The sequence below is a fragment of the Bactrocera dorsalis genome, chromosome 5, assembly GCF_023373825.1.
Source record: "Bactrocera dorsalis isolate Fly_Bdor chromosome 5, ASM2337382v1, whole genome shotgun sequence".
NCBI lineage: Eukaryota > Metazoa > Arthropoda > Insecta > Diptera > Tephritidae > Bactrocera > Bactrocera dorsalis.
This window is the reverse complement of record NC_064307.1, coordinates 20,998,078-21,023,063: the sequence shown is the minus strand read 5'-3', so window position 1 is coordinate 21,023,063 and position 24,986 is coordinate 20,998,078. Positions and strand designations below refer to the sequence as shown.

The following is a 24,986-nucleotide window of genomic DNA, read 5'->3' as shown; positions in this document are numbered from 1 at the left end:
TTCGAATAAATATTTATGCTTTTGCTAGTAAATTGTTAAGAATGAGCAAACTATTAATTTAAGCTCATTTTTGTTTTATATTTTGATCTAAGCGCTAACTTTGAAATTTTCTGTTATGCGTTTTAAATTCATTTGACCTTCTAATAGCGCCCGAAATCTTTGCTCTGTAAACTCTAATGGCTCTTTCGTGCAGATCTGCCCTAACTGACTTTGAGTAATAGTATTCGAACGTACGTTGTGGTTTCTGTTACTGAAGAATGAACCTCAGATTAGTTGGATACCTTCAGAAATGCGTCAAAAGTCTAAAAGGGTGCCACTACCTACCCGCGAAAATCAGAAACACACATAAAATATTATAATACTTTAAGTAATATTTTATTTGGATCTTTAATTTTTTTGAACACAGTTCTACCCCAAATGTGAACTACTTGTCACTCTCATAATTAATAATTAATAATAGGTTAATATTAAAAGTCCAACTACAACTTTGAAAAAAAAGATATTCTAATACAAAATTTAGCGCAATACAAAAACGGTCTGGCTATATTTTCCATAAAAACCTTACCATACAAGTTATGTATATGCAGTCAAAGTTATAGGCCGAATGAGCTGAGCATTCATACAAGTGATTTTTACATGCAGTGTTCCTCATACGACATGGTGTACTGCATGAATATCGCATCCTCAATGCATAACTTTAACTATAAGTTTTCAAGGAATATTTCTTTCAAAAAAAACGATTAGATATTTTTGCAGAGCACTAATTTTTTTATTAGAATATTCTTTCTTCAAATTGTTGGGCAATAACGGGTACCTTAATATGCTTATATTTATGTGATTACATATGTACATATCTGTGCAGAGCTGTCACTTGTTGCTTGCAGCATTTGCAAAGCACACAATGTGCGTATGTGTGTATGTCAGCGCGTGCGCTACAGTGAAATGCAATGAACTGTAAGGAAGTTGCACATTTCCGAACCGTCATAGTCACATTACTTTGCGGTAATTAGTGGCAACAACATTTACCTACCTCTTGTCACTTGTGTAATGCCTTCCCGCGGCGTTCTCGGGCACGCACACCAACTATTTCTATACATGATTACTATTGCTTTGCTGCAAAAGAGAAGCACAGGAAAGAGAAGAGGAAAAAAATTAAAGAATGAAAAAATGCATGAAAAGCAAAGCGAGGTGTTATCGTCTGTTCGAAAATTTAAGTAAATATGTAATTAAAGTGCATTTACAAATCAGCAGCGTATGATTATGGCGAACAATAGTCAATTTACATTTTCATGTTTAAATTTAACTACATTAGGGTGGTACATAATTATTCAAAAGTATATTTTTTCTGCTTTAGAAGCTCTTTTGTTTGAATACGGCCAACACTTATCAATTATCATGTTAATTTTTAAATTTAAATACATTAGGGTGGTTCATAAATAATAAAAAAATGTGTTTTTTCTGTTGTAGAGAGTGTTTTTTTCTTATGTAGAAGCGTTTTTGTGTGATTATGGCCAGCAATTATCAATTATCATGTAAATTTTTAAACTTAAATACACTAGGGTGGTTCATAAATATGCAAAAATATGCTTTTTATATTTTTTTCTACTGTAGAGAGTGTTTTTCTCTCATGTAGAAGCGCTTTTGTGTGATTATGGCGAACAGTTATCAATTGAACCAACGATAATTTTTAAATTTAGCTACATTAGAGTGGTTCATAAATATTGAAAAATATTTTTTTTGGCTACAGAAATTGTTACTCTGCTATGTAGAAGCTCTTTTGTATGATTATGGCCAGCAATTATCAATTGGCATGTTAATTTTTAAATTGAATTACATTAGGGTGGTGCAAAAAAATATGTGTTTTCTGCCATAGAGAGTGTTTTTCTCTTATGTACAAGCTCTTTTGTCATTGCATGACCAAACTCGATATTACTACAACAGAAGATGGAACATGTACTCAGGCCTCGATTGGAGACTGTTTGACTTATACATGACTTCAGTTCAGACTTCTACATGATGACTCTATGTAAATTATGTTTTTTTCTAATTTTATTTATTTTGGAAAATCTATATATCGGTAGTGGAAAATTTCTCTCAGAAGTTTTTGAATTTTATCGAGTTTTTCGAGTATCAATTTGAACTTCATCACACTCTAATCTCTCTTTATTTTCAACATTTTTATGTGACTGTACCTTGCAACATCGACAAATAGTTTAAGGTTAAGAAAATATGTTGGAAAAATTTTCTTATTTTATATAAGAACCACCCTAATATATTCATACACTTATTTAATATGAAAATATAAACTATTTTGGAGATATAAACTGCTTTTAGAAGTAAAAAATAAGTATTTTAACTAAATGACAGACAAAAGTTCAATATTCTGGCTTTTTTTTTAAATATTATTTATAACTTGAACAGGACTCTCGGCTGTTGGTCTTCGCTACAGCTTCTTGAAGACCTCATCTCTGCCCACTTCCAGTTCCATAATGCATTTTCTAACATAGTCAGTGTCTTTTTTCCGTATATTGCTTTTCATTCCGACAGTCGTCGCTGGTTTCTCAGCATATACTCGTACCATTAGCTTGACAGACGCAAAAAGTTGTCTTAAAGATTCGATATAAGTGACCAATTCACAGATTCATTTCTCGATATAATACGATTTACAAAAATTCATTGCCATAAATTGATGATTACTGTGCCTTTGAGGTGAACGTCATTCCCGGTAGCATCTTATTCTGAATACAATGGACACTGGTGAGCCACAACCGGATTGTGTTGATTGTAGCATGTTGGCTTAGATGTGTAGTAACTTTTTTTTCGAATAGAAGGGAATCTCTAAAGCCGCTTTTAGATTACCCGCACTGCAAATCGGAATATACACTAAATTCGTAACCTCTAAGACAAATAAGGTCTTCCTAGGTGATGAAGGTTTCATGGTGAATTGTGCGTTGACACTTATCCCAATACATTTGCACGATTTTACACTTTTCCTGTGTCTGTTTCTGTACGTAAATGTCAAAAACATGTGCTTATTTTGACAGTCGGTTTGACAGCTATCGCTCTAAGCAATTACACACCACTACAAAAGTAGTTTTCTTTCAAGGCACGCAATAAAATTTATGATCCTGTACGCTGCTTTAATGAAATGCCTTAATTTACATAATCACAGCCACGTCCTTTTGATCTTTTGTCACATGCGTACATATATGTATGTAGGTGTATAACAAAGGTCATGAATTATATATATCTATTAGCGCCATGTGTATCTATTTACTCACCGAAAATTTTGACCACTAACACAATAAAGTATAAAATTTATGCCATAATTCGTGATGAAAAGCAGTTGAAAAACATACTGCCAGATTATTGTGACGTTCTTGTTGCTGGAAGTCTGCGTCTGTGAAAAGACAAAAATAACAAACACTTTAGTTGTAGTAGTGTAGGAAAATTTTCACCGAATATTATTAAAGAGAAATTAGCACTTCAATTATTTTACAGCATTGTATGATAGGCTGGATTAGGCGGCCAAAAGAAAACAGTGTTTGTTCAACGCCTGTTTTTCAAACACCTTTAATTGTAGAAGTTGTAGAAGATCTAATATTCGGCTGCATTCCAACTTAGTCCCTATCACCAAAACGATTAACAACTAATTCTAAAGTTTATCTTCAGTAAACTCCGATTAATAAGAATCGGCAACAGTTTGATAAACACATGTGTTGCTTGTGTCGCCAAGTTGTTGCCACAAAAGTTATCGAGTTAAAATACTGACAAGCATTCATATGTTTATTCGCCAGTTGCTTGGCATTCCCATTTGCCACAAGTGACGCAAGTGAGTGGCGGGACATTTTCTTCGTGCTTCTTCCTGCCGCATTCACATGTGTGAAATTAAGAAATGAACAAACTAATTAAGAGTAATTACAAGCATATTTATGTAAGCAAATTAGAAAGTTCAAAGAGCAATTTGTGCATCCGTGTTGGTGCGCATTTGTGTGTGTATTATAAATGGGTGTTTTAGTGGTTGCTGTTGTTAATGCTAATTTCCTGCACAGCTGGCAACCATTTGTAGACTTCTATGACTCAAGTTCTTTCATTAAACATGTTGTTATCTGAGGTCATATTAGTCAAAGGTCTCCATCCACTCATCTTTGGTCTCAAATTTTTGTTTCTTTTCGGCAAAAGTTTATAAGTTATTGCTATTTTCCATGATATGTAGGCACATATTTGGAATACTGCTTGCAATCTGGAAACTCATAATTTTATCGGAAAGTTTGACATTTTTAGCTGGTATGAATACTCAGAACATTTTGACATACGCGCGCTATTTGTGTTTTTTACAGTAACTTAAAATATTCTTCTTGACAAAGAACATGGATTTACATATACTGCGAACATTTTCGCGTGATTATTTTTTTAGAACTTCCGTCGAGGATTAACTCATCTAGAGTGTAAAGATGAACTTAAATAAAGTTTTGATGACGAAGCTCCATCGAGGACCAGTATTTATCGATAGTATGGTAAATTCAATCTTGGTCTCAGATCACTCCATGAGGAATTTCGTGGAGGTCGTTCAAATCAGTTCTTGTTGCGGAAACTATTGATGGTGATATTGCAAGATCATCATGTGATCTATATTGAGATTGAGATAACTGCATTTGTGTGACCGGCATATATTCGATAAAAAAATATATATTAAAAAATTTGTTCACCTTGGATCCCACAAAATTTGTCGATAGGTCAAAAAAAGGCTCGTGTCGATTGGTCGAGATAAATGTTAACGAGATACGATAAGGATGCTTCGAAACACGTCTATGACATCGTGATAGATGGTATTACGCGTATGAGCCCGAAAGTAAACAACACTCGCCTTTCCGGGTGTATCAAGACAAACAAAATTTGTTGTTTTAAAGAAAAATTACAAAAACTTCAAATCTAATGAAAAATGTTTATTGTCATTCGAAAGAACATTCTTTGGCATTTAAAATTTGAAGATTATCTCGTTCAAATATTGGCTATGGCTACGTCACAGATGGTCCATCCGTTGGAGCATATCGACTGGAAAGTGGCGAATGACACGCGTGATGTTTTCCTCCAAGGCCTGGATCGAAACTGGATTGTCCGCATAGACTTTACATATCCTCACAGGAAAAAGCGATGTGATATCACACGATCTTGATAGCCAATCGACCGGCCCAAAACGTAAAATTATCTGCTCAGAGAAGTGTTCTCCCAATAAATCCATTGATTGATGTGATGTGTAGAAACTGGCGCCGTCTTGCTGAAACCAAATGTCACCGAGATCACGCGCTACATTTTCAGGCGTCAAATAATCGGTTATCATTGCGGTTACGTTCTCACCGGCATCATTTTTTAAGAACTATGGACCAATGATTGCACCAGCCCACAATGAAATCGATGAAATGATGGATTGATTTTCTTAATTCTAGTACACTTTATGATCAATACATTGGTTAGAGTGTGAGTTATCTTCATAATATGGCTAGGAAACATGATTTGGAGTATACTTGAGTAGTCGCAAAAGATCATATTTTCCCATTGCCATAATTTACACAAAGTCACTATTCATACTTCCAGTTGACTTTCAGACTATTGTGCTAGCAAATATGTGTGATATTTTAATGAAATTGAGAGGGTATGTCGTGGTTTAGTGCTGACAATGAACCAAATAAGTCTAGAGGTTGGTCTAAAGCCCATATTTTTAATGTAATGATTTCCGATGCTCTGGCTGACATTGTCTGTTATTTCCACTGTAATAAGTTTACTGCTAAGAAAAACTTAATACTTTATTTTTTACAAATAATTAAAGCTATTTTTTTATTTTTCTCTTTTCAGGTATAGTTTAATTACTTGGCGTTTCCGCTTTGATGATATTTCATGCATATGTAGATTGACGTTTGATTTTGGTATGACATTTATAATATTACAATTATATTGAAAATATGGTATTTGGTTGCTGCAAAAAATTCGAAGAGTACGGAGAGTAGTTTAGAGTTCTAAACTACATTTATATTATAATAAAAATAAACACTGATGATGCTTGGATTGCAACTAAAACGAAAGGAACTTAAGCTTTATCCTAAGAACAAACTGAAAGTGGCAGTGTTAGGAAACGTCAAAGAAGTGAGAAAAAGTTCAAATTAAGAATTTTACGCAAATTTTCTATACGATGGTCTTTTTAGTTTATTTTTTTGTTTGTTTCCCTTTCTCAACTCCTACCCTCTCAAATGTTTTTCTTTGATATAAAAATCACATCACGAAACACAAGCCCTTTTGCTGCACTTTGAGGGGTCGCTATTTTTTTTTAAACATGAGAAAAATGCTTTGTCTATGATATACAAGTATGTTATATTTCTAATATTTCAATATTTAGCCTCGCGTTTGTACCCTTGTGTACTTCAAATTTGACATTTTTCCAGTTTTCCAGTTAGCTGCTCCCCGCAGGAACAAATTTGTTATTTCTTTTTGCGTTGCAGCTCTATCAATTAGACCCCTAGCAATATAAAGAGTGATTTTTAAACTATATTCCTAATATCCGAATCTGCTTAAAAAATACACTGAACGCTGTGTTATAATAAGTGCCATTCAAAAAGTTTTCGTTAAAGAGTTTTTCTCAAAAAATGTCTAGAAACTTGTACTCAAATTTTGATAGCAATCTATCAACAGCGGTTAGTTTATAAAGAAAAAATTCATTACTAAGCTTTCCTCGTCATTAATAATATTCATAAATTTATAACACATGTTTCAGAAAATTCTGCAGCGCTCAACGAAGTGCTTCCTTTGGTTAACTTCTTCATTACCAACATTCCGTAGAAACCACAGAAATCCTGAAAGTTTTCCTCATATTTTAATTCGCAACCAAAAAATTATCCAAATATTTATGTCAGAACATACCCTGTAGGGTAAAGCACAGATAGAATGAGAGTGTTTTAATGAAGTGAAAATTAGACGATGGGCGATTGGGTGAATCGAGTGACCAATTTCAACCAAATTGGTATGTGGCGTTCCACATTGATATTTTTATGTTGTTGTAACCGGACCTTTGAAAGGTGTCAATATTGTATACTTACTTCCGAACTAGTTTCAAATTTATTAACAGCTCAAGACGAGAAATAAATCTATTAATTATCTCGCTTAAGGCACAGACAGATCGAGAAGACTGGGAAATGTCTATTGCATAGCAGCAGGGAAACAATGGACCATCTTTTCTGCACTTGTCCCGCATTGGCAAGACTACGCTGTAAGGAGTGCCCACGGTGTGATACACTGGAATAGGTATCGTCAGTGCGGTCAAGTATTTTGTTGAAATTCGCGGCAACGAAAGACTACTGCTCATAGATCTAGTAACTGAACGCAAAGAACCAAAACTGGTCTAAGTATGTGTGGCTCCCAGACTAACCTAACCTAACCTGACTTAGCTCACTTAGGCACTAGAGAACATATATTAAATCTCAGACAAGTATCACCGACATCTTAATCGGAACTCCAAACGATTTTTCCATACAAAGGTTGAACAAATCACGCAAATTTTTTCTAGTTCTGAACTATAAACATAACTGCCTAGTTCCTCTTTTCCCTACCGGGCTTATATGTAACCATATTACGAGTATGTAAGAGTATGTACGTTTTATGTCCTATTACAGCTATATTATATATTTAAATAGTTGGAGCATGAGATATGAATAAGTAATAAGCAGAGCAGTTTGAGAACTATCGATTGCCATATTGCCTGGTGCATTGACACCGCTACATACATATACATATATTTACATACTTTTAGTTGAAGTTTGCGTTGCGCGGCTTCCCTTTGAACTTTTATGTTTTGTTGACCTTACTTATCAGATCTTTTGTAAATATATGTGTACGTATGTACATATATTTACTATGCCCCACCCAACCACTGACCACATTTATTTATGTGATGAATTGTATGCGCACAATAATGTTTGTATTTGTAATAATTAGAAGCTTGTCAAATGTTCATCAGAATTTTTCCTCCATCTGAAGTTATGGTGCTTTTATCTAAATTTTTTTGTGTATAAACAAATGTACTCGTATATTATATTTCAAATAATGGGTTTTTCAATAAAAGCGCTACAAATTCTTTATTCCTGTGAAAGTACATTAGATGCTATTATGTATGAAGTCCGATTTCCTTTTCATGGCCACCATGGCCACGCTTGCAGAAGTCCAGACGCTGAACCGAATTTTCGACGGTTTTCAAGCATAAATCGCCCGATACTGTTGCAATTTTACGTTCTAAATTCGTACGAAGTTCATCAATCGTCGCTGGCTTATTGGCATAGACCATAGACTTGACGTAGTCCCACAGGAAATAGTCTAACGACGTCAAAACGCACGAACAAGGCGGCCACTTGACTGCGCCATTTCGTGAGATAACACGTTCACCAAACTTGATTTTCAATAAATCGATTGTGACATTCGTTGTGTGACTTGTGGTGATGTTCTGTTGGAACCACATATCGTCCAAGTCCATATCATTCAATTGGGACCAAAAGTATTCAGCACGATCCTGATCATCACAGGAGAAGTACGACCCAATGACGCCGCCGGCCCATAAACCGCACCAAACCGTAATTTCTTCGGGATGTAAAGATGACTCATGGAGTACGTGTGAATTGCTGGCTAACTAATAACGCATACTTTACTTATTGACGAAGTAATTCAGCCAGAAATGATCTCATCGCTGAAGATGATTTTTCAATGAAAATTCGCATTATTTATTTTGTTGCTCAGCCCAATTCACGAACACACGACGATTCTGGTGGTCAAACGGTTTCAGTTCGTGTAGGCCAAGATCTCTTCTCAAAATTCGCCACATCGACGTCACAGAGATGCCCAATGTTTGAGAACGATGTGTGAGAGACTGATTTCCATTGAGGCCACTGACTTCGAATTTCTACTTTTGTACATATAGTGCTTTGGAGCGATATTAAAATCCTAGTTAATTTCTCAATCAATGTTAGATGTCCAATCGAAATCTAATAAAGCTGTTGACTCAGAATTTGATTATGATTTGAAATCTTAAGGCACACCTAGTGTGACGGGCCAAAAGAAATCCATTTTTAGGAATTGTTGAAGAGAAAAATTAAATATTTTTCCAAATGCACACGTTCACCTACTGTTAAGTAAGTATCATACACTGCTGCGGTGAGTCCGGTCTTTTCATGGAAAAAACATAGAAAAATTCTCGAAAAGAAGATATTGTTCAAAAAACTTCAAACATTGACAAAATAAAAAATATAATTTATCCTACATTTTGGGCTTTTTTGCCTTAAAAATTCCATTTTTGGTCGGGTCAAAAAACTAATAACTATGTCATACTTGGAGGGCTTAGAGATCAATCAATTTTACCGAGTGCGCAGCAGTCGTTGTTTGGGCCACCCTATATATACTTGTATATACATATATATTTACACTTAAGGACCACACTACCACTAATAATAGCATTCACTTGTTCGTGAAATTATTGAAATCTGCGCGTTTATTCAACTTGCTTTTGTTACGTGTTTAAGGGAGACAAATTCATTGAATAGAATTGCTTTGCCATATTTTCTACATGATTCATGCTAATGTATTCAAAAGCACACAATAATTTATAGAATGTTGTAATGCTAGCAAAGCAAGCTTAATGATTTTGAAGATTTCGACAAAACCTAATTTTATGATAAAGAAAAATTAAAAATGAGAAGAGCGTTTGTTTGACGCGTGCCGACTTTTGTACAAATGTGTACTGGTATATCCTGAAAAGTGAATTCTTAAGCGCATTTATTAGCATATTCCTCTTTATGGTCTCATTATACCATAAATAACAGTTACTGAAGAATTAGCAACTTATGACTCTAATATATCTAAGCAAGCCCTCCACCATCAGTGATGTATAAGCAGTTGACATCGGAAAACCCTTTTCAAATCTGAATAATAGCAAAGTAGTGAAATGCTTATGAAAATAAAAGATTTAATGAGCCTAACGAGCAGTTAACCAGGCCCATAAATACCGTTCACACTTTCAACCGACTGGCTTGACTTTTCGCCTTTAACCAAGAAAATTTTTAAAGTGTTCGCCTTTGACTTACTACGGTGGGCAAAAAATAGTAAGACTTTTTAATTTAAATGTCATGCGAAAACCCATTCGTCGAAGTATTTTTTCCTTGGTTGGAATGAATCCAGTTGGAATATCGGAAGCATCAGCGAAACCCATTTTGAAAGACCATTTGGGTCTAAGCAAAGTGAAATCGTGGATGGTTTCAAAATCACTAAATTTTTTGCGAAAAACTGCATCGCGTTAATGTTTGAGAAACAATGCTCTCCGAACACAAGGATGCCATGAAACGTATTATTATTGGCGATGAACCTTGGATGAATGCTTAAGACCCGGAAACAGACGATTAATCGGCCGAATATCGTAACAACCATGTCAAAGCAGGTCAAAAGTCGAGGTTATGTGTACAGTTTTCTTCTATTATCAAGGTGTGGGGCATTCCGAATTCCTTCCGACCTGCTAAATTATCAAGAAGGAATACCATTTCAGAGTTATGCGTCGTTTATGCGAAGCTACAGAGACTGAGGTCCACATATTCGGTATCTAGGGCTTTGAACAGTTTTGGTTGGATTTGAATAATTTGTGGTTATAGGTTAAATGAATATTTTATACCGTTTTATTAATTGCTTCTTGATTTATGTACCGTAGAGTGATGGAATCAAATGGAATTTAAAATTGTGCCATATAGGAAGTAGGCGTGGTTGTTGTCCGATTTCTCCCATTTTCTCACTGCGACATACTAAATGTAGTCGAAATCGGTTGGACAGGTCCCGAAATATGAGTTCTCATGAGAATTGTCCTAAGCGAATTCGGCTATTGCAGCTCTAGTGGTTTAGAAGCTATGTACATACATTAAACCTATTAAAGTGCGGGGCCACGCCCACTTTTTCAACATTTTTAGCCCACAGGTGCTCCTTGATACGGCGATATCCTAGATTAAATTATCAACGTTTTCAATTAGTGCCAGTGTTCTGATTACTTCCATCGAAGTTCTCCTCCTCAATGAAACTTTACGAAAAATGTACTTCAATTATTGTTTGAGTATTTGTTAGTGTTTTTTTCGCACTCTGTCAATAACATGGAAGATAATCCTTCCAAAATTCGACGAAAGCAAACATTGTGCTTCCCAGGCATTTCTATTTTTGCACATAAAGAGAAAGAAAGAGTACACCTCACACTCTCAGCACTCACTTAATTTCCGCAAATCGCATTGGTAACAAAAGTAAACGTTTGAATGTATGTGTATTTATATACATATATGTGTACTTTGGTCTTTCTGTATGTGGCTTTATGAAGTATGTGTCTCTATGAAGTACGAATTGTTATCTGCTTTTCTTAATTAGATTGCTTTGATGTGCCAGTCGTTACAATCACGATGAATCATGTAACATTCTACGGGTTCACATGGTACTCTGCTGTGTGTGTTGTGTGCTTATGCTATAAAAATCGGTTAACACTCATTACAATCAGCATGACATCATGACTTCATGTGCCATCATATGCTGATGGTTGTCGCCATCGTGATTACATTTCTAGGTGTACGTGGTGTCTATAGCTTTTAAGTGGATTTTTTAGTTGTTGCGTTTCGGTACTTACCTCCCAGTACGTTTCTATGCGCATCAGACAGCTGGGCAAGTTGAGGCCCACAAAAACGGAGGAGACAATTAACAGCATCTTGGTTACCTTCAATTGCGATGACGTTCTGTCTTTCTGTTTCTCTGTAGATTAAAGGAGTAATGGAGAAATTAGACATGCAAATGAACAAAATTTAAGTCTTGGAAATTTATATAGCTTTGTTAGAAACACATTTAGACAGATACGATATACATATATGTGTTTGTCAGGGTAAAAATATTTTTTTAGTATTGTAATGTTGAGCTTCTAGTGAACTCTTTTTATTTTCGGCTTATAATTAGGTTGAGGTTAGACTAGGTTAGATCATAGCGCTAATCCTCGTACCAAAGGTAACGCAGGATCCCACTTGAACAGCTGTGAACGCTGGTTCTTTGTGTTTACCCAAAATCCTAGATACAGATCACCAGACGCTTATAAAAGTAGAACAACGAAGGTATTTGCCTACCACAAATATTCGCCGATTGTCTAACTATCGAGATTTTTCAATCCTGTCGCTAGCAAATGATAAACAGTTGAGATAGAAGAGATCAGCCTATTGTACAGTGCTCATTCAAAGGTCACTGATGGTATACATAATTCTCCACTGAGACCTACAGATCCCAAATACAATCATTCTACCAATATGAGGCATTTCGAACATATCGATATTCGCAGGCATAAGTAAGATGTCTAAAGTAAGACAATAAAATAAACGAGTTGGTTTGTTACAGAAAGAAATATATATAAATATACTTGTATTCCAGGCACAATAGTCGCTAGTTATTATATATTATGTCAGTAGCCGGGCCTGCGACAATTGTGTCTATATAACTAAAACGGTCCAGCATTTATATCTGATCAAATACTGTCATTTCGTCAGCATTTTCCAAAATGTTTTCTTGGAATATGATGAAGAGTGATGAAATACTTTTAGAATGTGAATTTTCTTCATTTAGAAGGCTCACTATTACTCAGTTGTATACCCGGAATGATGCTAAGTGATCCAATTAGAACCTGAAGTGTCGGAATCATAGATGATATTTATGTAAATTCATTCGAGAGATGAAAATTTACATTACTTATAAAGAACTCCCTAGCAATGTTATTAAAAACTTCATTTAGGGAGAAAATCAGTCCAAACCCCATCTTTCCTTTTGATTTTAATTGACTTACGATGCTATTTGTAAAGCCTAACGGCACTCCTATCCTAAGTAAAATAAGGTACTAGAAACCCCTAAACCCTCTTCATCAACAATTTGTCTGTAACTACCAGCTGCCTTTTTGATACAAAGGTATACAAATACATACATACATATATAAATATACTCGTTGACATGTCTGCTTGTCGTTGATGAAGGTGGACAGCTCAACATCACAAAGCATTGCTCTGAAATGCCATTTTCCAATTCAATACCTTTGAGTAACATAAATGAGTGTATGTCTCTATGAGTGCATTACAAAGCTCTACGAAGCTAGTTCGCATTTCGCATTTCTCATTTCGTTATGCCGTTTGTTGTGCATTTGTGTGTGTGAGTTCATAATTGAAGCGACTTAAACCGTTAACAGTTTTCCGTGGCGGTCTCGCTTTGTTCTATTGTTCGCGCCATTCGCAGGTGGGCGGTGGATTTTTGTTTCATTGGAAGTAACCACAAAATTGAGGTGTAAGCATGTGACGAAAATAAATTGCATGTTACATTCAATTATTACAGCAAAAACAAAACGTCAACTTTGGTTGCACCGAAACTATGATGTGGTAAGGTTCACACTTATATAAGTCTTTCATACAACCTGGCAGCTATATGTATGCTATAAAGTGGGTAGTCGAAAAAGTCTTTTCGTATTTCTAATCAAACTTCAACTTATTTTATTTATATTTATCATGAACTTTAATGAACCAAATATGTGCCATTTTGGTCGACCACTTTTTCCGCTAGAGACATTATTCCACCAGTTTCTCGGTTTCTCGGCGAAAAACTGCGACAAGTATTATAATTTTCTCTTGAAGTCATGTTTACTACATTAAGGGAGTTCTGCATTGATCGAATCAAATGGTAGTCCGATGGTGCAAAGTCAGGGTTATATGGCGGATGCCTCAAAAATTCCCAGACAAGCTTTCCCAATTTTTGCCGAGTCATCAAAGATGCGTGTGTCTTAGCGTTGTCCTGATGGAAGTTGAAGCCCTGTTGATCAGTTCTGACCTTTTTTTTTCGACTGCTTGCTTCAATCTCATCAGTTGTTGACAGTAAAATCTAAAATCAATCGTTCGACCAGGCACAAAGTGGATGGTTCAAACTTCGTGACAAACTTAACATACCCTGTTCAGAACCCTGTATGCTTGTAGAAATAACAAAAATATACTTGTACATATGCAAAATTAATTTTTTTGATTTACCGATAAATGGCGCCATCTTTAATGGACTAATAAATGCATATTTATTCAAGTCTATGAAAAGCTTTTAATAGAAAACAGATTGGGATTATCTAAAGCGTTCACACAATCGCAGACAGGCTCTTTTGTCTGACTATTTAAGAGATATTCAATTGTATTTGTATAAAAAGTCACCGTTTGTGGTGTGTTTTTTCCATTACTCAGCATGATTGTTGCAATGTTTTGTTCGATTTGCCATTGGCAAAGCCACAAAAACTCATTAAAGCAGAAATACATGCTTTCCGCTGTTCCAAATCATGACTTATGTATTTAATAAGTTCTGCGAAATGCGTGTCATGGCTGCCCATACACACACACTCCATTAGTTGTGATACAATTTTAAATAAACATGTTTGTTTAGTGAATTCGATATTTTTGTTTCGATTGTTTGGTTTTGGCTTCGGCTTTTTTCGAAATCAATTTATTAATATTTATCATTTAAACATTGCTGATAAATATGCGGCATCACGAATCAGTGCTCAAGAGAGCGGCATTAAGTTGATAATGACTATATAAAATCAATTGATGAAAATTATAAGTTATTTGAAGTGGATCACGTGTAGAGTGAAAAATCTCCGCGCTTCATATTTTATTTGTCTACATAAAAAGACGACTGATGAAATGAGTGATGATTGAGTTTTGGAATATGCACAATTTAAAGAAAAAAAGTTACTCCAACTTACGCAAAGGAAACTGTGGTGAAATTACTGAGAAAGGTAAGAAATTTGAACTAGTTGAGAATGTGTGTCATTTTTGCCCACTTTGAAGTTTAGCGGATCCCAAAACGTTATACTGTATTGAAAAGAGACTCACTTCGAAATTCGAAAGCAAATATTTCGACTTTGGAGACTTCGAAAAACGAAAATATACTTTCCAACATGGGATTAAAACTCTTGAAAAACTTAATGTGTTTGCAAAAAGCTTCATTTCGAATTTAAAAGCAAACTTTTCGTCTTCGGAGACTTCGAAAACTTGAAAAATTACTTTTTACCTTAAGACTCAATCTCTCGAAGAAATTAATGACGTTTTTAATAAGCTCCATTTCGAACTTCGAAGGCAAATATTTCGACTTGGAGAGTTCGAAAAAATTACTATTTCACTTAGGACTCAATCTCTCGAAAAAATTAATGATATTTACAAAAAGCTCCATTTCGAATTCCTAAGTCAAATATTTTGATTTTAGAGACTTCGAAAAATTTAAAAATTACTTTTTTACAAGGGATTCAAACTCTCGAAAAAATGAATGATGTTTGCAAAAAGCTCCATTTCGAATTTCGAAGTCAAATATTCCGATTTTGGAGGCTGACTTCGAGCAAAAATTAAGAATGATGCATGAATTAACTGAATTTCCCATATTTTTCACTCCTTACAATATTTTGAATAAAAAAAGTATTAATTATGACGTTTGAAATAAGCTTCGAAGCTAAATATTTGGAATTTTGAAGAGTTCGATATGTGATAAAAATTACTTTTTGACTTGGCATTCAAACTCTCGAAAAAATTAATGATGTTCGCTAAAGGCTTTATTTCGAATTTCGAAGACAGATATTTCGACTTTTGAGGCTAACTTCGAAAACAAATATTGATGTATGCTAACTTCGAAAAGAAATTAATAATGATGTTTGAAATAAGCTGAATTTCCAAAATTTTTTTCTCCTCGAATTTTCGAATTTCGAACTCAATTCTATATAAATTAATATTGAAGTTCGAAATAAGCTGAATTTTAAACTTCGAAAAAAAAATTCCAAATTCGGAGGCAAACTTTGAAAAAAAGGAACTTCAAAGACAAATATTTCGGTTTTGAATGATAATTTCGAAAAAAGAGTTCATGATATTTTCAGTAAGCTTAACTTCGTACATTGAAAGCAAATTTTTCAGATTCTATCAAATATGAAGTCATGAAGATCAATACAACTTAGTGATAACAACATCGAAAACGAAGCCGCCACTACATCTCTTAGTATCAAATGGTGTTAATGGCATTATTTCGAAAAAGGGAAAGTACTGATATACAATATTATAAAAATATAGAAAAATGGATAAATTTCACATGAAAAATTGCGCAGCATTGGCCAGCGATTATTTCTTAGACATTTAGTACTTTCGAAAATTTTTATATTTTATAGAATTGTTTATGGTACGACAGTCAAAATATATATTTCTAATAAAATAGTCTATATAATATATAGTTTAAATGAACTCACCTGTTTTTCGTTTGCACACCGGTAGCTCTATTTCCGTCCTTATTGTGGAATTATTTTGGTTTTTCAATGAAGCCGTTAGATATGTTGAAGACATCAGCGAGTCTTTAGACACCTTTCTATGAATTAAATAATTTAATAATGATATAAATAAGTTTGTGAAGTAAAAAGCTCTACTTTTCTTATTGCCTAACTCTACCCTTCAAAATAAGATTTTTGCTCTAAGCATACTATGCAAAATAGATTTTATTCAGGAAAACTGGCTATTAGAACTTGACGATTCGGATAAAGGCATTTTCCGACTTTTGTGACGATATTTTGTTAAATAAACAAGTTTTCTATACAAAGTCCTGATTTCAATCCATCAGTTTATATGACAGCTTTATGCTTTATATATAGTCCGATATGGCGGTTCCAACAAATGAGCAGTTTCTAAGGGAGAAAGTGACTTGTGCAAATTTTTCGGCTGATATCTCAAAAACTGACTGATTTGCGCGAAAAACTAATTTTGATACTCTATTAAAACCCTTTAAGTTTGTGGATTATATTTAGAAATAGTCTTGCTATGAGGTCACGCTTTCTATTTAGAAGTAAAACATGTCAGCGTTGCCAAGTGTTTGTTATTTTCCGCCATAATCTCATGAAGTTCACTCTGAGAGCTAAAAACTTGTTCATATTGCTTACATTTTTACTCTTACCAGTCTATGAACCCTCTAAAAGAGTACTTTAGCCCCCTTAACTCAATAGTGTTTCAATTTCTGTATTTGTGTGCAATTAAAAATTCCTAAATAATGTTCTGATCGTGTATAACTGATTTTTAATTACCTCTTGTGCATAGTCAATGAGCGTCGCACATTGGCGAATTTCCAAACCCGGTAGCTGGTTATGGCGTTCAAAATAACTATCGAAGCGAACGGCAGCACGAAAACCACCACCGTGTCGTAGAAGTTCATATAAGCCATAAAGTTCTGCAATAAAAGGAAATAAGCGGAAATGCAATGCAATTAGGTTTAATGTGAATGCTTAGTCGATTCTAATTATTCAAAGGATGCAATTTGGTGCTACTCTGATTTGTCCACGTTTCATTAGAAATATTTACAAAAGGGACTTTCAATTCATTGAATTTTTCGTAAAACAGGAATATTTGATTGAGAAGAGAGCGAGTGAGAAGCAATACATGAAAAATGAGTTCTAAAACTAAACTTTTTTTAGAAATAATTTCTTAGAATAAATGCTGAGTGTTATAACTGTTTTGCTCTTCATTATTTTTGTCGCTTAGTAGTGCAACTGATGATAGAGTTCACGAGAACCAGTCAATTTTCTCTTTAAAAAATAGAAAAATATCACTCCACTTAAAGAATTAATGATCAAACGACGTTACTTGACCAATATGCATTGTGACACAAAAAAAAACCGGAAATTGTAATTAAATTCCCCAGGTAAATGATAATAAAAAATAAATATATATAAATATTGCTAAGTTGGTCCTTAGTTACTATGCTTACTTACAAAATCGTTAGGCAAGTGTTAGAGAGATGACAAGAGACCTCTCTCGCGAGTCCGTTCAAATGATTTTAGTGGTTTTTTTGGATATGAAACGCCTTCTCGCTCGACACGTCCTGATAAGAGTACCGTAAACAGGTCTCTTTAGGCATGCTTGGTCGTGCGAATTCCGATTCCATCTTCATGGAGAAATTTATAACTGCCGATCAGACATGAGTTTATTAGTTTGACACACAAACAAGTCAACAATCATCAGAATAGAGAGAAAAAAACGAACCGAAATCAAAAATACCACCCCAAACCTGCTCAACAATCAAGGTGATGCTCATTGTGTTTTTCGATGTTCGTGGTTTGGTGCATCATGAATTTGCTTCATAAGAACAGATGGTCAATAAGGCGTTCTTTTTGGTCCTGTTGAGGCGTTTGCGATAGAAATGCGTCGAAAGCGGCCGAAATTGTGAGAGAACAATTAATGGATCTTAAACGATTATAATGCATCATCGCATCGAGCCACGATTGTGACCGAATTTAAAGCCAAAAATGCAGTAAATATCATAGATCAACCACGGTTTCCACCAGATTTGGTTCCGTGTGATTTTTTTCTGTTTTCCAAACTGAAATTGCACTCCGAAGAACCCGTTTTCAATCGTTCGAAGAGATAAAACAAAATTCGCTGAAGGAGTTGAGGGCCATCCCAAAAAATGCTTATAAAATGTGTTTCGAGGACTGGAAAAAATGTTGGCATGAATGTATTACAACTGGTGGGGATAACTTTGAGGGCGACAAAATAAAAAATTCGGGGAATATTCTCAAATATATGCAAATTCTTTACATTTTGAAAAAAAAATGATTTTTTGACATTCATATGCTTATAAGCTCTTTTTTTTATTAAGATACCGACTTGCTGTGCTTCTTATTCCCTACTAAAGTACTAGAATTAACAGCCCATTATCTTGTTTCAGATTCATTTTTAAGCTGACGGTTCGCGGAGTTTGTTTCATAATCATTGACCAGGATAGTAACTACATTTTCTTTCACTTCTTAATATTTCGCTCGCCCAGTGGATTTAGTTTGCGTAATTCTCAAACGGTTAATAGATCGTTGTTTTGTTTATTACCCAGGACAGGCGGTGGGATCAGACATGAACAGTTAAGGCCCAAAAACCTAGTAGTTGTACTACCTATTGGAGAAAGGAGAACGTTGATGCTGAGTACTCACTGTACCCTTTACGATTTACTTCGAACCATAATGAGAAAAAATTATCGATATTCGATACTTATATGTGGAGTTCTCTCACTCATTTAGTTTTTTTTAGCGGAGGTTCAGACAAGCCTGAGTATTTACATAGAATTACGGCTAAGTTTTAAAATCATTAATAAAAAAATTCTTTTAGAAATATAATATAATAACATAAAAATATTAGATACAAACGATGAAGTGTAAAAAATGTTAAAAATAATCAAAAATATGTAGAAAAAATTATTCACCCGAAAAAATTTAATATTTTCATTTTTCTTCCAAATTCGTGCACACCAACCCTTCTGAATTTTTTTCATTGCTCTCCTCCACACATACACTGAAATTTATTTATGTAAATAAAATCAACTCAAAAGCGGAGGAAAATTGCTCTGCAAGATGGTGTTTGTTAAACACTTAATTTAATAGGTTATCTCCTTCAATGGCATTGCGTGAGTGAATTGCTGCCACCTATATATGTAGGAATATTCGCATTTTTTGCTTTACACAAATTCAAATTCTGCATTTCACATTTCATACGCTGAGCACTTCGAGTGCAAAGAAGAGATGCATGGAGGAGAGTCGGTGTATATTCTCAAATGCAAATACAATATTTACATATCCCTCGAGGAGCCGGTACGTTTACGCAGACTAGATATATGTATATGTAATATAATATATAATATATATATATAAATATATATAAAGAAAAGGCACACACACACATTTTTGTATGAGTATTTACTTTAATTTCTCTGAATTTTTTAAAAGTTAATTACAAGAAGTTAGAAAACATGAATATCGATTGGCGGAATTTAGGTCGAAGGCGAGACGTGGATGACATTAAAATTAATTTTAAAGCCAAAACGGGAAAAAATGTTTACTTCGAATGAACCGAAGCTATAATGCCCTTCACAGTTGCACTTCTTACAATATAAGGCGGTACAAACAGTTCTTTTTCTTATTTTTTTACGGTCAGTTTGTATGGCAGCTATATGCTATACCGATCCGATCTGAGCGATTTCTTCAGATATTGTAGTATTTCTTTGGACAATACTTTATGCAAAATTTCGTGAAGATATCTTGTCAAATAAAGAAGCTTTTAATACAAGGATCTGATTTTGATTGATCAGTTTGTATGACAGCTATATGCTATAGTAGCCCGATCGGAGAAATTTCTTCGACAATTGTAGTGTTACCTTGGGCAATAATCTGCGTCAAATTTCGTGAAGATATCTTGTCAAATAAAAAAGTTTTCATAGAAGCACTTGATTTCGATCAGTAAATTCCTATGGCAGCTATATGCTATAGGGATCCGATCTGAACGATTTCTTCTGATATTGTACTATTGCCTTAGAGGATAAGCCATGCCAAGTTTCTTGAAAATAGATCGTCAAATAAAAAAGATTTCCATACAAAGACTTGATTTCGATCGGTCAGTTTGTAAGACAGCTATGTGTTGTTGGGGTCCAATCTAAACGATTTCTTCGGAAATTGTGGTGTTCCTTTGGACAATAATTTATTCCGAATTTCGTGAAGATATCTCATTAAATAAAAAAGTTGTTCATACAAGGACTTGATTTCGATCGGTCAGTTTGTATGACAGCTATACCATAAGGTGGTCAAATATATATGACTCCAAACAGTGAATAACTGCTTCGGGAAAAATTAAAGTTGGCAAAGTCGATCTAGGTCGATGCCTTCAATAAACAGAGTACTAGTCCTTTCTATACAGACAGACATGGCTCTTCACACTGATCATTTATAAAAGATCTTCTTGTGAGTGTTACAAACTTCTTCACAAACATAATATTTCCTGTTTGGGGCATAAAAATCTCTCACAGATATAAATTATATAAATAAATGTATAAAAAATTGCTGCTAAAAATATGCAAATATATTCTAATGCAAATAAATTTCATTTTTCTCCTTACAATCACATGGCTCTTAAAGAAGTCGCCTATTTGATGAACGTTTGTTGTTGGCAATAACAATTTTGACCTTATTTCCGTGGTGTCCCTTATACCACCAGCTTACAATGCTTAATAATTGTCATGTCGCCTCAAAGCCAATAGAAACTTTTCAAATTAGAATTCATTGAATTTTATTCGCCATTTTTTTTTCTAAAAAATTGTAAAAATGCGAAAACGAAATTTTTCAAATTCTTTCGCCGTCTTCGCTAATCTGACAACAACGTAAAGAAGCCATGTCCTTTTGCCTTTCAATTAACTTACTAATAAAGCTGACAAGCATACATATTTTTCTACTACAAACATATACCATACAAACATGTAATGTACAAATACAAATATTTCTAAAATAAATTGGCGAAAACTGCGCGTTTTGTCCTTGTTCCGTTTAGCGCATCTTCGCCGTTTTGTGCAATTGGGGTGAATAGTAATTACTTAGACTGTTAGCGCGTTTTGTTTGACTTGGACGAAAGTATGGAAGAGCGTTTCGAATAGCGCAAATAAGAGAGGAAAAACGCTGCTCGTATATTTGACAACTTAAGCATGCCTGTGGACCACAACGAAGACATACAAATGATTTGGCTTGGAGTTTCAACACGGTTTCTCAATTTTAATAATTTTTAATATGGAATCTCATACCAAAAAATTATCATATGGCTCGGTATGACTTCTCTCAAGTCTAAGCAAGCTCTTTAAATCATAAACTGATTTAAAACTTAAAAAACTTCAGAAGAGAAAATAATAAATTATAATAAACAAAAAAGAGCCTACTCGGAAGCCGTGTTTTTCATCTTGATTTTGTTCGGTCAGTTTATATGGAAACTATGACTGGTGTGTATGTCGGATATGAACAATATCTATGGAGATTGCAGCATTGCCTTCACCATGCCAATTTTGTGAGAATATATTCTAAAATAAAAAATACAAAGATTTTGTTTTATAATATATATATTGTTAATATAGCAGATATTGTATCGAACGACGAGTTCGCGTGAAATTTTTGTGTATCCGATGGAATCCGGCTACGGAATCCTTGAGAAAGCAGAAGTGTTTTGGTGAGCTGACTTTATCACACCGTTCTGTGGCTCAAAGCATTCAAAAAATGTATCGACGTCATTAAACCGTGTCGCATGCGAGTTGTTTTAACCATCGTAAATATTAAAGAAACACTTCTTGAATATCTTTGTATTGGCATAAGAAAGGTAGCAGAAGATCTGGAACATCTTTGATTGATCGATGGAACATATTTTGCTGAATGTTTTGGAAATGAATTGGGTCAATGCAAGACTCGAACCAAAATACCTAAATTTTTTGCAAAAAGGACGTCGAGCAGTGGTCCCAAAAGCGACCCTTGACAATGTAGCTGAGCGCCCTATACTGTATTCATTAAACTCATCATTACTAGTGATTAGACGTGAGCTTATGAGCATGACGTCGAAATTGACGTGTTTGGTCATATTGTGGCGTTTGCGTGAGAAGAAAATCCGTCAAAAAATGGCCGGAATTTTGGAGGAACAATTCAGGGATTATTCACGATGATAATGCATCATCGCATCGAGCCACGATTGTGAATAGCATCGATCAACCACCGTATTCACCAGTTTTGGCTCCGTGTGAATTTTCTTGTTTCTAAAACTGAAATTGTCACTCCGTGAAATCTGTTTTCAATCGTTCGAAGAGTTACAATAAAATTCCCTGTAAGAGCTGAAAACCAACTCAGTGTTTCGAGGACTGGAAAAGTAGTTGGTATAAATGTATTACATCTGGTGGGGATAACTTTCAAGGCAATAAAAAATAAATATTGATCAATAATTATATATTTTGCATTTTATTTATTTTTCGGGTACTTTTTTGTCACAATGTATGTATATGGCACTTGCTGAAAAAATTGTTAATGATTTGCCTCCGAGTTAAATCCCAAAGAAATTTGTATATTAAGTATATTTTTGATGAAGAGGCGTTCAAAGATAAACCGATGAAGCTGTTTAAACTGAGCCACTATACCTTTGAGGTTGCCACTCAACGATATTCTTTCTTTACTATAATGTTTCAATACTTTCTACTTTTCGTTGCGAAATGAGTGCTTTTTTATATAAATCATGTGCCCTTATAACTGAAGAACTTAGCAGCAACCACAAGTTGAGTGATTAATGAATATCACACGTACAAATAACTAGTGATTAACGCATGTACTTCAGTTAATTAATTAGAAACACAAACAATACTTTGCTTTACAATTGAAAGTGTGGAAAAGAACGAACAAAAAGCTATGCAAAATTACAAATTTAAACCCGCTTTCAAGTGGGAAGTCACACACGTCTAATTTACCGACGGTGGTGCCATTACTATTCGCCACTTTACTACTTCCTTCCATGCGAATTTTAATTCAATTTGACGCGTTTGACGTTTGTTACTTTCTTTTCTTTACTACTCGTAATATTGTTGTTTGGGTTAAAGTGGCTAAGCATTTTTTTTGGTTTTGTTTGCGTAGGCACCGCCTTAGCACACTGACTTACTGCCGTCTTTGCACAAGCTTACTCATCACTTTCTGCACAAAGACACATTGAAAGCATGAAATGGCTCAGGGGGACAATGAATTTGTGAACTTCTTGCTTGCGAAGAAATACTCCAGCCACACCAGCAATTGTACAGCAGTTACGGTACATATTGTATGAAATTTTATATCAAACAGTTTAGTGTGCGCCATGGCGTATGAGTAACATCTTTTGATTATTTTTAGCATTTTGAGCAGCACTAAGGGACTTTTGTAAATTATTTATATGCCATTGTATGTATGTATGTATGTAGGTGTGTACCGTTATATGAATATGCAATATGTATGAGAAATTTTGTATATCAAGCATTATTTGTCAATCAATGATATTGCTGAGTGGAAAAGCGTAACGCAACCTTTTTCGGCGTTAGCTGTAATGCTTTTTGTTGAATTTTTTCTGCTTTTTTCAAATAATTCCTGCTTTCCTTCACATTTTTACTGTTTTTGTTAAATTTTTGTCTGCTTTTGTTGAATTTTTTTTCTGCTTTTTGTCCCCTCTTTGTTGTTGTTTTTTAAATGTTTTCTATAGTTTTAGGTTTTTGTTGAGAACACTCGCAAGTCAGACAAAAAAAAAACAACAACAATATGTCGCAGCATGTGCTGTACTTGTTACATTTGTAGTTGCGCTTTTTTCATGCAACATTAAAGGTACAAGCAAGGCGACATATTTATAAGAGGCAGTGTAGGTGTGTGTTGGCAGGCTTCGGTGGGCTATAGAAGCTGCAATAAAGTAAATTTTTTGGGCGTGACCTTTTGCGAGTAATTTTTAAGGTTGTGTTTTTGAAAGCCAGATTTTCGATGATAAGAAATTTGTATACCCTGAACAGCGTGTATTAAGTTTGCAACGAAATTTTGTGTAAAGTAATGAATTATGCAATACTGCACATGCCCTTTTCTACCCAATAAGCTATCATATATGAAGTTGCTATACAAACTGATGGTTCCAAATTCTGTGTTTCTATGGAAGACCTTTTTATTTGATGAGCTATCTGCACGAAACTTTACATGGATTATTGTCCAGGGCCTCGCTTCAATCTCCGAAGAACTTGCGCAAATGGGGGTACTATAGTATATAGCTGTCATATAAACTAACCCTTCAAATTCAGTCTTTGTATTGAAAACTTTTTTAATTCAAGAGATATCTGCATGAAATTCGGCACGGATAATTTTCTAAGTCAAAGCTAAAATCTCCAAAGAAATTGCCCAGATCGGTTCACTATAACATATAGCTGTCATACAAACTGACCATTCCAAACCAAGACCTTATATGGAAATATTGTTTATTTGATGAGATATCCTAACGGAATTTGGCATGAATTATTTTCTAAGTCAAGGCTACAATCGCCGAAGAAATTGCTCAGATCGGTCCACTATAACATATAGCTGCCATACAAACTGA

The 24,986-nt window shown here is 34.5% G+C and overlaps 2 protein-coding genes across 8 annotated transcripts in view; one reads left to right on the top strand and one right to left on the bottom strand.

Moving 5' to 3' along the window:
• LOC105230123 (protein furry) overlaps nucleotides 1–24,986 on the top strand; it is a 123,099-nt gene that overhangs the window by 59,062 nt on the left and 39,051 nt on the right. The gene's annotated exons all lie outside the window — the stretch shown is intronic.
• LOC115066437 (cysteinyl leukotriene receptor 1) overlaps nucleotides 2,990–24,986 on the bottom strand; it is a 28,968-nt gene continuing 6,971 nt past the window's right edge. Inside the window, exons 2-5 of the mRNA XM_049458696.1 lie at nucleotides 17,150–17,292; nucleotides 16,328–16,443; nucleotides 11,678–11,799; nucleotides 2,990–3,400 (exon numbers count right to left, since the gene is read on the bottom strand). Coding sequence (XP_049314653.1) covers nucleotides 3,278–3,400; nucleotides 11,678–11,799; nucleotides 16,328–16,443; nucleotides 17,150–17,292 — 504 coding nt within the window. The 3' untranslated portion in view covers nucleotides 2,990–3,277. The remainder of the gene's footprint in view (nucleotides 3,401–11,677; nucleotides 11,800–16,327; nucleotides 16,444–17,149; nucleotides 17,293–24,986) is intronic.